Source organism: Rattus rattus, chromosome 3, assembly GCF_011064425.1.
Source record: "Rattus rattus isolate New Zealand chromosome 3, Rrattus_CSIRO_v1, whole genome shotgun sequence".
NCBI classification, from domain to species: Eukaryota; Metazoa; Chordata; class Mammalia; order Rodentia; family Muridae; genus Rattus; species Rattus rattus.
In genome coordinates this window covers 95,798,680-95,814,788 of record NC_046156.1, presented here as the reverse complement: position 1 = coordinate 95,814,788, position 16,109 = coordinate 95,798,680, and the positions used below count along the sequence as shown (strand labels likewise).

The 16,109-nt window shown below is 42.2% G+C and overlaps 2 protein-coding genes across 11 annotated transcripts in view; one reads left to right on the top strand and one right to left on the bottom strand.

The window, feature by feature from the left end:
- Positions 1 to 16,109, top strand: part of Med12l (mediator complex subunit 12L) — a 320,796-nt gene that overhangs the window by 93,724 nt on the left and 210,963 nt on the right. For 7 of the 10 annotated variants that reach the window (XM_032898338.1, XM_032898337.1, XM_032898334.1 and 4 more), the window contains 3 exons: positions 1,060 to 1,274; positions 2,311 to 2,415; positions 3,174 to 3,350. In XM_032898338.1, the coding sequence (XP_032754229.1) occupies positions 1,060 to 1,274; positions 2,311 to 2,415; positions 3,174 to 3,350 (497 nt within the window). The remainder of the gene's footprint in view (positions 1 to 1,059; positions 1,275 to 2,310; positions 2,416 to 3,173; positions 3,351 to 16,109) is intronic. The other 3 variants (XM_032898341.1, XM_032898340.1, XM_032898339.1) reach the window with 1 other exon arrangement.
- On the bottom strand, positions 7,725 to 12,747 carry Gpr171 (G protein-coupled receptor 171). Its single transcript, XM_032898347.1, has 2 exons — positions 12,665 to 12,747; positions 7,725 to 9,155 (listed from the first exon to the last, which is right to left on the bottom strand). Exon 2 carries the CDS (start codon positions 9,106 to 9,108, stop codon positions 8,128 to 8,130), a length of 981 nt encoding a protein of 326 aa, XP_032754238.1. The 5' UTR covers positions 9,109 to 9,155; positions 12,665 to 12,747; the 3' UTR covers positions 7,725 to 8,127.

Sequence of the window (16,109 nt, the reverse complement as noted above, 5' to 3'; positions counted from 1 at the left end):
TAACCAAGTTCAGCTGCCAACACAAGGTACAATCTTGGCTGCTCTTGGAGCACAGCTTTTAGTGCTCTCAGGAAACACCTCCCAGAAGATTTTACCTCAGTGATGCTGGTCTCTTCTTAACCACCTCTAATTTCTTAATCTCCAGCAAATCAGCATTGATTGTCCTAGTAACACGAAGACTTCACTTTGGTGGTGCCAGCCTCTTGTTAATTTTGGTCGACTCTTCAGCCCCAGCTGACAAGAGTTATAGAATCTTAATTTAAGATAGCAAATAGTCCTGGGAGAGTCTTAAAATTTCCTTCTGAAATTTCACGAGCCAGGCCTCCATCTTCTGCACTGTTCTCAATATTGCTATTTTCCAAACCTCTACAGAACATCCCACTGAGCTCCCAATGCTTAGTGGCTCTGCTAGCCCAAAGCTCCAAATTCCTTCCACAGCCCTCTCCAAAACATGGTCCTGATACCAACTTTTTCTGGTTAGGGTTTCCATTACTGTGGTAAAACACCATGAACAAAAAGCAAGTTGCAGAGCAAAAAGTTCATTCAGCTTACACTTTCACACTGCTCTTCATCACAAAGTGAAGTGAGGCAGTGACTCAGGCCAGGCAGGGACCTGGAGGCAGGAGCTGATGTAGAAGCCACGGAGGGATGCTGCTTAATGACTTGCTTTGCATGGCTTGCTCAGCCTGCTTTCTTACAGAACCCAGGGTGACCAGCCGAGGATGGCAGCTCCTACAATGGGCTGAGGCTTTCCCCTGTTGATCACTAATTAAGACAGTGCCTTAGAGAGGAAACTTACGGAGACGTTTTCTCCATTGAGGCTTCTTTCTGATGACTCCGGCTGGTGCCGGGTTGACACAGAACTAGCCAGTACACTTTTCCTATCTCTCCCTTACCCCTGCCACCTTTTGTACTTTTCAAAATGAAACAGTGAATACAAAAATATAAAGGGTAGTGAAAATGTTCTTAAGCCTTGAAAATTTTCTTCTTCTTCTTCTTCTTTTTTTTTTTTTTTTTGCCTGTTCAGGGAATTTCTAATTTAATTTGTTTCTCATCCAGCGGACCCAAACAGTGAATGTGAGAAGGTAGAATTTGTGAACTTGGTGCTGCTCTTCTGTGAGTTTATCCGCCACGATGTCTTCTCCCATGATGCATATATGTGCACCCTCATCTCGCGAGGAGATTTGTCGGTTACTGCCTCCACGGGGCTGCGATCGCCAGCAGGAGAGAATTCAGATGAGCACTACTCGAAGGATCATGAAATGAAGATGGAGGTATAGCCTGGGGTGACACCCATACCCGTTCCCGAGTGAACTCCCGCTGGGGAGTCAGTTTCAAATGGGCATTTTAGTGATGGAAAGGCAATTGGGCTTTAGTTCCTTCTCTCCCTACAGAGTTTATCTCCCCTCCACTCACAAAGGACATGTAAAATGCATGTCTTCTAGAATTTTATGTGTCCTGGAGTTAATGAAAAGTTAAGACTGTAAATTTTTTTTTCATGAGATTAAAGTATTATACTCTTTAGTTTTAGATGTGTGTAGCCTGAAGTTTTCTTTTAATCCTGTGCTTCACAGGTGAACCTGTTTTAACATCAAACTCCTTTGGCTTTGTGTTAAAGGGGATCTCCACATAGCACTCTTTCTACACATAAAGAGGAAGCCCTTGTTCCTAGTAACACGCGTTTTCTTTGAGAAACTAAATCTCTGTTTCTAAAACACGGTAGAATTGTTCTTTACAGCAATTTCTGCTGTGGCCTTGACTACGATTGATTTTTCTTTTAGGTGCTGACAGTTTAGACATTGTTCCAGATAGTTAAGATAAAAAGAGTTAGGACAGCGAGAAACAGTGGAAAATGAAGAGAGACTAATAGTGCTCAAAATACAGATTTATTCTGGTTGTTTAATATGAGTTTACAGATACTCCGAGGACATGTTTAAAGTTGTGGCTGTATTTCTTTGTTTTTTAAAGCAACATTTTTCCTTTTCATTCTTAGATCTTTCAGTTTCTCCTTTTTTTTTTTTATTACTGGAAATAGCCCAATGAAATACATTGTGGATAGTTTGTTTTTAAATTATGAATCTCTCTTCTCTTCCTTTAAAAAAACTCAGTAGAGTTAAAGCTTTGTTTACTCCAGGGGAAGGAATGTCATTCTTTAAAGCAGTACGTGTCTTCAAGTTTCCTTTAAATCCTTTAAGAGAAATAGACAGGGGTAGCAATAGATAGGATGGTGAAAATCCTCTCCCTGTTTCAAATTCCGTTTCCTAAACTACAGCATTTACAACATGGCTTCTTTTCTCTGGCACTTACCAGGAGCACAGTGTTATGGCGCACATGGGCCTTGGCTCAGGAACCACTAACATTTTTGATGAAGTAGACAAGAGTGACTTTAAAAGTGACTTTGGTTCTGAGTTTCCAGTAGGTTCAACTTTGATTCTCATTCCCAGCTAACTCTTCCCACCCCAGCTTGTCTCCTTCTCTTTCTTGCTTGCCTCATGTATTGGAATGACTCATCCTTGTGCTGTCCCCATCACCCACCCCGAGTCACAGTGACCCGTGGTCATTGTGTTATCCTCACCATGGGGTTGTGTTGCCTCCTCTGTAAAGTGTTACACTCCTGTCCCAGCTGACTGGCTGTGACAGTTTTATTTTGGGGCCATTGATGTCTAAGGAGTGTCGGAGTGTGGTTTCAGTAGGACAGTCTACGCCTTGAATTTCTAAAGAGTAGTCTTATGGTTGATTTATTTTCCTACTGTCTCTCAATATAATGTGGTTTTCATTATAATCTTGCTGTTTATAAAAGCATTGTTTGCATATTTTGAAGCATCGGTCTATGGCTTAATCTTACTAAGTATCGTTAAGGATGTGTTTTTTGGAGGAAATGTAACCCTTTGAGGATAACATTTTTAAATTCACTCACAGGGCCAGTCCTCTGGTTGTTTTTGTCCTCCTCCCATGTCATGTTCATTTTCCCATTTTCTCAAAGGGGCGGGGGTGATACTGACAGATTTTTTTTGTGTGCGTGTGATTTAATTTCGTGGACGTTAAAGCATTTTTGCCTCTTTTTCATCAGCTATTTTGTGAGCATTTTCGTTTGAAGCTCTAGTATATGTCGCTGTGGCTTGGTGTTGCTTCCTTTATTTATGACATTCAACATTTGTTTTTACATGACATAGATTTTTTCTCCCATGCCCGGAGAATCCTGTGAGAACATCAACCCTTCCTTGAGCAGAAGAATGTCAGTCAATGGTGAGAAACTGGGAAAGAGAGAAAAGCCAAGAGAATTAATTTTCCCATCAAATTATGACCTCCTCCGACATCTGCAGTATGCAACTCATTTTCCTATACCTCTGGTAAGCCATTTTCTAAGGCCATCAGTGATTGGCTGTCAGGTTATCACATGCACTCCTCTACGTACACATAAATGACATCGTGTGAAAATTGCACTTACTGCTCTAATGGCTATAATCTGGATCATCTAGCCGGTGTACAGATACAGCTTGAAAAGGTACAGTGTGATGTTAGTGACTAGTGGATTTAATAGAATTCCCTGTCTTAATATCCTTTCATCAAAAGGATTTGAGTCACTGTAAGTAATATCTAAGTGTTTTCTCTACTTCAATCTGAAAGTCATTTGCTGATTAGTTTTTACTTGTCCTGTTTTGAGTGCTGGGTACTTTTGACATTTAACAGATGAGTAAGATTTTGCGGGGCATAGGAGAAGTGAGTAAGTAGAGGGACGGTTGCTTATGAATCACAAGTTTTGACAGTGAAGCAATTGGGTCGAAACCCCAGTGCACATAAAAAGGCAAGCTTCCCATATCCCCAGTCCCTTCTGTTCTCAATGAGTATTGGAGAGCAGGACCATTGTGACTGACAAGTGGATCGGATGATGACAGAGAGTGTGGGAGGGATGGACTTGGCCTTGGGTATGGTGGGCTCAGAGCTGGGATAGATAGGAAGAGAGCTTAAAGGAACTTAGTGTTGAAGGCTTGTGTAGTGAAGTGTTTATCCCAAAGAGAAGCCATAGTATATTACATGTTAGTAATGAACAAACATGAGGCTAAAAGCTGGGACATTTTTAATTCCCAGGTAAACTGTTTCATGCATGCTATATTTAGAAGTTTTGATCAGTAAACTGAGTATTTTGTTAAAGCTAAGTATAGTTGATATTTTAGAACATTCTCCGAAATGACTCAAACTCACTAAATACATGTTTTTTTTGTCTTATGATAATTAAAAACTCCTTTTCGTTTATGTCCATGTACTAGGCCAGAACTTTACAAAATTCTTTCGATCATCTCATAACATGATCACTGATTTTCTTTTTGTTCTTTTTTTTTTCCCCCCGGGGCTGGGGATCGAACCCAGGACCTTGCGCTTCCTAGGCAAGCGCTCTACCACTGAGCCAAATCCCCAACCCCTTATGATCACTGATTTTCAATTTGTTCATCTCAGAACATGATCACTAATTTTCTATGGTTCTTTGTGTCACCAATATTCAAACACCGCCGGATAATCTGGCAGTTCACTTATGTTAATGGAGAGGATGAGCTTACAGATCACAGATGTTTCTGGCACACTCATGGGTGAACTATTATGCCTTGGGTTTGTTTAAAATGTTAAATGTAAAATAAATGAACTGTAAAGCCCAGAGCTTATTCATTACTAATTCTGCAATATTAGCTTCTTAGTTGTCATAAGCATACCATGTCATAGTCATATGAGGCATCTTTAATAGTAGGGAGATGGGTCCAGGAACTCCGTACAGTCTTTATAACTTTGTTATATACCTGGAAGCACTCTGGAGAACACAAAGCTTACCAAACAAACACAGTAAGGCAAAGGGGAGGAGAGCCTTTACAGTGAGTGCTGGAAGTCGTCGTTGAGAGTTGCATGGGCTGGCCCGTGTAAGCAGAGTTTTCAGTCTGTCTTCTCTGTGTTTCTGGGATCTGAACAGCTATCAGCAATCAACTTCTCCATTGTTTTCATCACATGACTGTGTCCACCTCCTTAGAGGAAAGTACTTGATGGCATTCCTTGGCAGTTGTAGGATCTAATTTTTATTTTTATTAATTTTGTGTGTGCTGATGTAAGGTGTCTATTTGTGTGTGTGTGTGTGTGTGTGTGTGTGTGTGTGTGTGTGTATGTGTGTGTATGTGCATGCAGATGTATGCACCTGTGCACGTATTCACAGGGGCCAGAGGAGTATGTCCTGTTCTATTACTTTTTGTCTTTACTTTTGACACAGGGCCTCTACTGAAGCTAGAACTAAGCTGGTGGCTAGTAAGTCCAGTGATCTTACCTCTGCTCCCTACAGTGCTGGGGGTATAGGAGTGAGTGGCAATTCCTGGCTTTTATATGAATTCTGGCATCTGAAACTTGGGTTCTCATGATTGCTCAATAAGCCTGCTTACCCACTAAGCCAACTTTGGATACAGTTTTTAGTTAGCTTTTGTCCTAATTTGCTGTGACAGACACCATCACCAAGAGCAAGCTGGGGAAGGAAGGGTTTGTTTCATCATATAGATTACTGTCCATCATGAAGGAAGAAATCCTGCAGGAATTCATGCCAGGAACTGAAGCAGCGGCCATGGAAGATGCTGGTTACTGGCTTGCCTTGTCTGGTTTGTAAAACCAGCTTTCATATACCCTCTAGGACCCGTACCTGAGGTAGTGTCCATGGTGGATTTGCCCCTTCCCCATTAACCACTCATTAAGATAATGCCTGTAGACTTGCCTACAGGCCAACCTGATGGGAACATTTTTCTCAGTTGTTCTTCTTCTAAAATGAATCCAACTTGTACCAAGTTGTCCAAAAAAACCATAATAAGTGCAGCTTTCCATTACTGATATATCTAAGGTCCCCTTTCCTAACGGGCCTTATTGAGAATAAAGCAGAAGGGAAAATATAGGCTAATAAAACATTGATCTTGTATTGAGAGTCTTTTTCTCTTCTTAGGAGAAATCTGACTGCCTGTTGTGCATGAGAAGCAAACGTAAGAATATGGCTAAAAATGTCTTGGTCTTTTGCTGTATTGCCTTCATAACTAGAGACCAAGGAGAGAGGGTGAAGGGCTACTTCAGCAAAAACAACAGCCTTTTCTGTACGGTGTCATGCCTGCTTTGATCTGCTCATCAGCAGCTATGCTGTGTCGACCTCAACCGGCGCAGGTTTTACTGTGTCCGCATTCTACCAACCTCGCAACCTGGCAAGAATCTGTACAGTGTCACACTCGTCAGACGCGTTGGCGCTCCTGTTACTTTCTCTGGAACCTACCGTCACAAATTTCTTTTTAAAAAGGAGACAGGTGGCTTTCTCTCAGTTATTTCATTTGGACTAAAAATGTATTTGTGAACTTACAAACAAGACTTTGAAATTCATTCTTCAAGTACAAAAATAGCATTTTAATCAGACATGTTCTTGGCATCCAGGAGCACATTCATATTCCCTCTCTCCCTCCACTCCTGCCTCTTCCTTTCTTCTCTCTTGCACACGTGAGTGCGTGTGTGTGTGTGTGTGTGTGCGCGTGTGTGTGTGTGTGTGCGCGTGCGCGCGACAGTCTGGCTATGAAATCTATACTGGCTGTATTATCCTTTCAGCTGGTATCACAGGCCTTTGCTCCCACATTCACTGCAGGGTCCCTGTCTCTCGTCACCACAGCTGTTGCAATGCAGTATTTACAGAAGGATTGATTTAAATGTGTGTGCCTCTGAGTTCTGCATGTATGTACGCGTACCACGTGCATGCCTGGTGCCAGCGGAGGTGAGAAGAGGCTATGGAAACCCACTTGGATCCTTTCTGTAAGTGGAGTTACTAGCAGTTGTGAGCCTCATGTTGTGGGGTGCTGTGGACTAAGCCTGGGTCCACTGCAAGAGTAGCAATGCTCTTAACCGTTGAGCTCTCTCTCTGGCCCGTTTCTAACTGTTTTACGTGGATGTTTGTCACATTAAAAATACATAGAGAAAAAAATATACACAGAAGAGCTGGTTCTCGTAGCATATGTCTGTAATCCCAGGACTTGAGAGGTAGAAGGAGGAAGATCAGGAGTTCGAGGTTATTATTATTATTTTTTATACAGTGAGCTATAGGTGATTGTGTCTCAAAAGGGGTGGGGGTGGGGCAGAACTAAACCAAGATCTCAGGTGTGCTTATCAGTACTTTTTCTGTTGTTTTACTGAGTCTTTTATTTAATGCCATTGCTCACAACCTGTGTATTTACTGGCAGTAGAGGATCTGGTTGGCGATGGGGGCGACTTGTACTTTGTACTGCACATTCTGGTTGACCTTGTCTCTAGATTTAAGAGGCACCCGTGGCCCGACATAGGCTATGTTTCTAGCATGGCTTTCTGGTATGAGTCCATGTGTCTATTTTAAGATTCTTTGGCTGGTAATATTTTTTAAATACCTTTGATGTGGATTTTTACTTCCAAAACAGTTTCAGCTGTTAAAGTAGTTTAGTAGCTTCCTTATAGTGTTAAGAAAAAAAATCCCCATGTATTTGCAAACGCCTCTTAAAATTAATTAGAGATAAGGTCTCATTTTATAGACCAGGATGACCTGCAGTTCATGTTGTAGCCCATGCTAGCCTCAAACTCATAATGATCTTTCTGCCTCAGCCCCCAGGGTGTCCTGGAATTAACCAGTGTGTCCTCCTGTTCCTATCACTGCAAACCTTTCAGACCGAAAAGTTGTTATTGGGTTACCAAAAATGAGATGTTAAAAGTAGGAGTGCTGAATAGAGAGCATTTATTACCGTTCAAAGCAGTCGTTTACAAGTAAAAATGATGCAGGTAATTTGATGCTTTTAATTCATATTGTTTGATATATTTTCATCAAGAAGTCAGTTCCAGGCACCGAAGTGGGTCTCTGAGTCTTTGCCACGGCTATTCTCGCTTTGATGGTTCCAGTTGACCTTCGTTCCACGTGCTTCGCTAATTTTCCTGTACAGATATTTGGAATAAAGAATCCCGGCAACTGTGAGGGTGCAGGGCTGGCTTGTGTTGACGTCCCGCGTGAACCTGTTCACCAGCTATCAGCAGCCTTTAGTCCTAAGACTCTTCTATCTTAGCATCTCCTTTTATCTTTGAAAACTGTGGCCAGCTTTGTGGTCCAGTCAGGAAGAAGGACTAACACGCAGAGCCTGTACTCTGCACGTCATTCTCACGTCTCGGTTTTTCCTCCCGAGCCTTCGTCTTTTGAGGCGAGGCGAAAGTCTCAGTGACCTTCAGTCGAAATGCTTTCGACAGATGATAGTACAGAATTGGGTCAAAGCACAGGTTGGACACAGCCAGCAGCAGTGTGGCCTCCTTGGCTTTGAAGAGAGCAATCCTAGTTGAGCAGTCAGATATCACCTCTGTCTGGCTGAGGGTGTATGGGATCCTGACAGCGTGGTAAGGAACAAAGCATATGATGTAACTCGCTGTCACCAGGAGAATGTTGAGCAGAGCTGACTTCACGCTTGGGTAGTTTGCGTTGTCTCTGTTTCTATAGAGTTGTCTAATTACAAGGAAGTTGGATATCAGAATGATGGCTGAGAAATTTAAAAATATTGCCACACATATGAAATTTGTTAGCAAGTGCCAGTTTTTTCCGAACTCCCTTTTAAACTCCATGCAACCTACATTCGACTTTTCTTTGATGTTCTTGATGGGAATCACCATGTTCGGCACCATTATAAGCAGGACCATGAGCCACACGACGGCCGATATCATTTTGGCAAACCCAGGTTCTTGGATTCTGTATATCTTGCAGCTGTGTACTAACTGAAGACAGCGGTCAATGCTGACAAAGGCTAAGAAGATAATAGATAAGTACATGTTGATGTAGATGAGGCAGGCTGTCACTTGGCAGTGGAATATCCTTAGCTTCCAGGGCGCCACACCCAAGTCAACAACGATTTTTACTGGCAATGCCAGAGTGAGCAGGAAGTCAGCTGTAAGCAGGTTAATTAAATATATGCTCACACACCTGCGATTTGTGCTTTTCTGTATAAAAGCCCATGTTGCAAAACAACTCCCAATGATTCCAATGAGATAAACTAAATAAAAAAAATACGTAAATGGTTCTAGATCTCTGTAAACTGGGCAGAACATGGAACTGTTTGTCATCTTGAGGGAGAAGGTCCAGTTCAATAATTTAAAACAACCTCAGGGTTCTGTTAAAAAAAGTAGAAGGGAGAGGTTAGTTAACTAAAATCAGAAAATACTTCTTAGAACCATTTATACTCAAAAGTTATCACCATCTTTCTTGTGTTTAGGAAGAGTTTCACTGGGTGGCGGGGAACATCCTAGATTATGGAAAACCAGGTTCTTCGCTGTCTGATTCCTGTGACTTTCAGGAAATCCCATGTAAATTAGCTTTTTAGAAGGGATGTTTTTGGCCTTGTGGTTTGTGTTGTGTAGTTCTCTTTTACTGGTTGGGGGAGAAATTTCTGTGCAGCAGAGGTAAGTGACCAGAGGTTCTGGGAAGTGGAGAGAGGAAGGTACTGTGGTTTTGTCTGAAAAAGATTTCAGTGTGGCTTTCTGCTTTTCTTTTTATAGCCTTTGTAGCTTATGCTGCAAGAACTTAGGCTCATGGTAGAAAAGAGAAGACAGCAAACTGCAGACAGGTTTACACTGTTATTGTAAAAGTGGGCCCTCTGTTGTGAATCATGTTAGCATATTTTTCAGTGAGAAGAATTGAAGGGTTAGACTCTGGTTCTGAATTGATGACCTCTGTCATCATGTACCAATTTATAATGGTATAGACCTGTGAAGGTCAATGTTTTGTCTGGTGAACACTTTAAACGATGAACATATTAAAGAATCTATTTAACTATCATATGTCATGTTGAGTACACATGTAATATTCTTGTTACATTATGTTTGCCGTGTTAACGAAAATACTTTGTGTTTCTTTTTACTGTTTTAGTTCAATTAGTAGAAAAACTTGCTGTACATAATGGCTGTAGCTATTTCCATGGAAGTGTTTTTGAATAGTTTTATGAAAGTGAGTTTTAAAAGCTTCTAGAACATCGCCCTATATTTATTTGCCAACAACATCTTCCAGAAAAGGGTCAGTTACATCTGTATTAGAACATGTAACTTTTTTGAATCTGGCGGGACTCATTTGTAGTCCTAGCACTCAGGAGAAACACTAGTTTAAGATCACTCTTTGCTAAATGGCAACGCTAGCCTGTTATATACCTGCAACTTTGTTTCAATTCAAAACATAAAACAAAACAAAACAATCCCCTTCTAACTTTTTCAGTACAGAGCCACCACAATTGAACCTGATAATGACAGTAAGATCTTGTCGTGGTCTGTCCAGTTAGAGAATACCAGCTTGACTTATGAGCTCAAGTTAAACTGAACTCCCTCTGCGGTGGTCTGCTCTAACTCCTGATCTGCCCTGACTCCTGTGTTTAGGGCCACAGATGCTACTTTGTGGTTCCCTCTTGATGTGGGCAATCCCTCTCTCTCCTCTCCTCTCCTCTCCTCTCCTCTCCTCTCCTCTCTCCTCTCCTCTCCTCCTCTCTCCTCCTCCTCCCTCTCCTCTCCTCTCCTCTCTCCCTCCCTCCCCTCCCCTCCTCCCCTCCCTCCCTCCCTCCTCCCCTCCCTCTCTGTGTTCTTTCTTTCTCTCTCTCTCTCTCTCTCTCTCTCTCTCTCTCTCTTTCTTTCTTTCTTTCTAGAAATATTTATTTTATGTATATGAGTACACTGTAGTTGTCTTCAGACACACCAGAAGAGGGAATCAGATCCCATTACAGATGGCTGTGAGCTACCATGTGGTTGCTGTGATTTGAACTCAGGACCTCTGGAAGGTCAGTTCTCTTAACCGCTGAGCCATCTCTACATCCCCAAAAATGTGCACACCAAGCTGGCCTCGAACTCACCTGCCTCTGCCTCTTCAGCATATCCCACTGGTCTGCGCCACCAGAATCAGCAGTCCCTTTTCATGTGAAACAATATTCTTTTGGTTTAAAGGAAGGGTCAAAAATATCACTTCCCGAATGCATATCTACATGGAATTTTCTGAGAAATGCCAGAAACCAGAGAGCATACAACCTGGGCTGCTCATGCTTTAATGTTTATCAGGAACAAAGTCTTATGCAGTGTTCCGGGACATTGAAAGTTTACTGACGGTGGAATGGCTCAGCAGCCTTAAAGTCCTTCTTTAAACTCAAGCCACTCCTGAAGTCGTATTACTTACTGTGTGTATCTTTACACTTTTATTGTTATCATGCATGTTCATGTAGTATGGCTGTGCGAGTGCTTCTGTGTGCATGTGGAGGTCATTGGACATCTTGGGGAGTCAGTTTTCTCCTTTCCCCTTGTCTGACTGCTGGGGTGGAACTCAGTTGTGCTTATGGACCAAATTCACACACTCCCTGGCTGAGGCATCTCATGCCCTGCTGTGTTTATCTTGAACAAGGCGTGAACTTTTAAGTGTCTTAAAGGTTACAAGCTCTTCCGTTTCCTCAGAAGACTCGGGGCATTTGGGGCCCACAGATATTGTTGTTCTGTACCAATCATAATGAAAACCGTAATGCACTAACCATTTATGATTGTGGACTAAACAGTTTTGTTTAAAGAAAAACATGTGTCCTGTTGGGTGGTTGTTAAACTCAATCCACTTAAACATGTGGAATTTTAGAAGCATGGCACTTTAATGATGGGTTCTTTATTGACGACTATTTTCCAGTCCTCAGATCAATTGAGGAGACTGCAAAGTGCTCCGGATTCCTGCAGCCTTTATCCTTCTTCCTTTTTCTGAGTCTTGCCTGTCAACCTGTGGGCCTGAAGGTGACTCTCCATGTCTGAATGCCACTCCAGGTTTCTCTGACTTCCTATAGGCATTTTGGACGTTATATAGTGTCAGTAAAATAGTTATTTGTTTCTGAGAGTGCCCTATTGCCTGGATAATTATATGATGAACTCTCATTTTATTGGTAGGGCTTATGGTACAGAAAAGTATTCTAATAGTTTGTCAGGATTGCTATTCTCTGTAATTAGAACTGACCATCTGTTCCAGAGTAGAGTAACTTAAAATAGTTACAGTGTAACCACTCATTCAGTAATGCAGTCTTGAGTCCTATGCATTTTCTTCTATTAAATTGTGTCTAGATTGCCACGAAAAATCGTTTCTCAAAATTGTGCATATATTGATCAGAGGCAAAATTGTACTATAGCAACATCCCATGCTCTCCGTCATTAATCTGAAATCTAAGAGCTTGATAAACATAGAGCCAACAATATCCACACAAAATAGGTGCGCTCAGCAGTACTCCCGCAGAATCAAGAGCAGAGTTTAAATGTCTCTATGGTCCTTTCTCACAGATTGCCCACTCCTTAGGCAGAGGAACATCTGGTTAAGATCTGTTGGAGAGATATAACACGGCCTTGCCTATCATCCATCTAGCTTGGAAACAGTAGCTTCAGTAATTAGTATTGTAATTTGAATAGTACTCTAATTTGAATTGTAATTCTTAAAAGATGGATGAGATCAAAAGAAAGTAGGAAGTGTTGTTAGTTGTCCACAGCTCAGGTTAATTATAGTTTAATAGTGGTTGCCCTACCGCCCCAAAGCCTTGTAACTTTTGACCCTTTTTCCTTCAACACTGAATAGCAGGACTTTGGTTTCTATGGGAAAAAACATGGAATGAGCTCATTGAAAAGGACGTACCTGGCTGTGTCTTCTCTGCCCAGAGCAGGCCTGGGTCCTGGCTGTGTCTTCTCTGCCCTGGGCAGACCTGTGTCCTGGCTGTGTCTTCTTTGTGCCCTGGGCAGACCTGTGTCCTGGCTGTGTCTTCTTTGTGCCCTGGGCAGGCCTGTGTCCTGGCTGTGTCTTCTCTGCCCTGAGCAGGCCTGGGTCCTGGCTGTGTCTTCTCTGCCCTGAGCAGGCCTGGGTCCTGGCTGTGTCTTCTCTGCCCTGAGCAGGCCTGGGTCCTGGCTGTGTCTTCTCTGCCCTGGGCAGGCCTGTGTCTTCTCTGCCCTGGGCAGGCCTGTGTCTTCTCTGCCCTGAGCAGGTCTGGGTCCTGGCTGTGTCTTCTCTGCCCTGGGCAGGCCTGTGTCCTGGCTGTGTCTTCTCTGCCCTGAGCAGGTCTGGGTCCTGGCTGTCTTCTCTGCCCTGGGCAGGCCTGGGTCAGGTCTTCAGAGAATCGTGAGCTACTTAGTAACCTTCAGTGGCAGCGGTTCCATCTTTCAGGGTCGCCTGCTGAACTAAGAATTTCCTTTCCCTCTTGTGTGGTTTTAAAATGTTAGAGATTGACGTAGATGAAACTGTGGTTTGCAAATGGTTTAAACTGTATGAAAGCCTCCTGAGGAAGTTTTTGTAAGAAAAACAATTTCATCTAAGTAACTCAAATTTGTCAGTTACTGTTTTAGAGGAAATAACTTTCCTTATTTTAGAGAAAATAATTATCTATTATAATAGCTTGCCTCTTTTATCCTTTTAAAATAAAAGTGCCCCAGACTGTTCTGTTTCCTAGTAGTTTTAAAAATAGTGTTAGAGTCTTGAAAACAGTGTTGAGTGTATGAATGAAGACACCTAGGTACTTAGACAGATACTTGTTGTATAGTTATTCACAGTAGCAGGTCAGATGTAATGAGTAACATTGTTGCAGTTTATATCTTTACTGTGGGATTTGTTAATTAGAAAAACAACATGACAGCCCTGTGGCTGGTAGACACCTGGAACCCCAGCATTTGGGAGCTGAGGCAGGGCGATAGCCACAAACCTAAGGCAGCCTGGGCTCCGTGGTGAATTTAAAACCAGGCAAGGCTATCTTGTGAGATCATCTCAGGAAATTAGCACCGTGTGGAATCTGGTATGATACAGTTACTTTTTTGCTGTTCCTGCCAGAAAAACATTTTTCTATGTTTATTATTTTGTATGTATACATGTAGTGTACATGCGTGTTGAAGCGTGTTTGTAGAGATCATATGACATTAAGGAATTGGTTTTCCCTTCCACCATGCAGGATTATACCAAGTTGTTAGGCATGGTGGCAAGCACCTTTTAACCCATATTGCCAGCTCCGGTTTCAAAAAATTCTTGAATAAAATAAAAGGACATCATTAGAACAACAGAGAGATAACCCCCGTTCCCCTTCTTGGGTTACAGAATTAACTTTTTTTTTCTATGTTTACATGAACCACATAAATGTTACTGTGCATATAACTCTCTTTCTTTCACAAACGTATTGCATGTTATCCAGGGAGATGGCGCAGCAGGTTAAAGCGCTTGCCATGCAAGTCTGATAAACTGAATCCCATCCCTGAACTCAGGGCAAGAAAGACCCACTGTGTACACGTGTCCTTTGACTGGCACTTGTGTGCTCCGGCACACACGCATTCACACAGTCTTACTATTACATTTCTAAAGGTTAGTAGGATGCATTTCGTCTGTTTTCCATGTTTTGAGACTTAAAACAAATGAAAAAGCATTTCTCAGCTTGGCCCAAACAGTTGCATGTATTTAGCAACTCGTACCTTATATTGCATGATTATCTTCCTATCATAAAAGCAATTTAACGGGTGTTTAAGCAGAGCCCAGCTCTGAGGTAGTAGCATGCCCGATAGTCTGATGGTCTGAAGGACAAGTTTTGCCTCGTTAGTGATTTTTTTTTTTTCATTCATGAGACTGGATTCCCACTATCCCCTGCCCCTCTCCTTTCGGAGTTACCAGAAATCAAAGCCATGATGGTGGATAAGGGCAGGGCTGGCTTTATGAAAGTGGATATGACCGTCTGACTCCAAACAGATTTTGAAGGATGATAATAGGCTGGTACACACTTAATTTGTAACTGCCAAGCTGTGGCCTCTATAGGAGAGACATTTGCACGAAAGAAGGTTCGTGTCCATTAGGGAGGAAGAGAATTTAGGGATGGAGTTGGTTGCAGATTGGGTGGTGAGTAGACTTAGTGTGCTATGAAGGAAAATTGGGAGAGAATGTTTCTGGTGAGGTTTGTTTTGGGTAGGCTTTTTGTCCTTTATTTTGAGTAGACTTGTATCTGCCTGCTTCCTTGCTTCCCTTTAAGGTTTAGGTGATCAAAAAGTGCAAGCAGCTCACTGTTGCTACAACTGAAGACCACTGTGTATGCACGGTTGTCAAATGTGAGCGGGCTGAAGTGCCCAGGTTCTCTGTCCCTGCACCTCCGTTTCAGATCAGTAATAACTCGCCTGTTTGGGTGTTTGGGTTTATGAGATAGGACCTTGCCGTATAAACCCAGGGTGGCCCCAGACTAACAGGAGTCCTCCTACTTGAGCCTCCTACTGCTAACATCACAGGTATGTGTCAGCATGCCTGTCTGGAGCTGATTTTGTGATAGTGAAACTTAATTTTGGTATGTATGTATGTATGTATGTATGTATGTATGTATGTATGTACTTACATATGTATATATGCATGTACATATATATGTATATATGTATGTATGTATGCACTTTATATCTCCATCCAGGATAAATTTTGGGTTGAACGTTTAGTGGCTGGGTCAGTGTCACTATTGCTCCACTGGGGTTCCTGCCTGACTACAGGAGGTGGCCTCTTCAGGTTTCATATCCCCAATATTTTGAGGCACAGCTAAAGTTACCTTTAATGATCCTTGGGTACCTCCCCTACCCCAGATCTCTTCGCATGTCCTTGAGGTTCCCCCACCTCCCCAACTCCCGCCAGTTGCAGATTTCCATTCATTCTATCTGGCCATTTCTCCTGTCCATCCCCACACCTGATCCTGAACCCCCCTCCTCATCCCATCAACATAATCCACCATATGAAAAAATGAAAGAGAAAAAAATCATGATCATCTCATTAGATGCTGAGAAAGCTTTAATAAAATCTAACACCCCTTCATGTTAAAAGTCTCAGATCAAGAATACAAGGCACACCCGTAAACGTAATCAAAGCAATATACAGAAAGCCAATAGCCAACATCAAACTAAATGGAGAGAAGCTTAAAGTGATTCCTCTAAAATCAGGGGGAACACAAGGCTGCCCACTCTCTCTCTCTTCAACATACTACTTGAAGTTCTAGACGAAGCAATAAGACAACCAAAGGAGATCAAGGGGATACAAATCGGAAAGGAAGAAGTCAAAGTATCGCTCTTTTCAGGTGATATGATAGTAT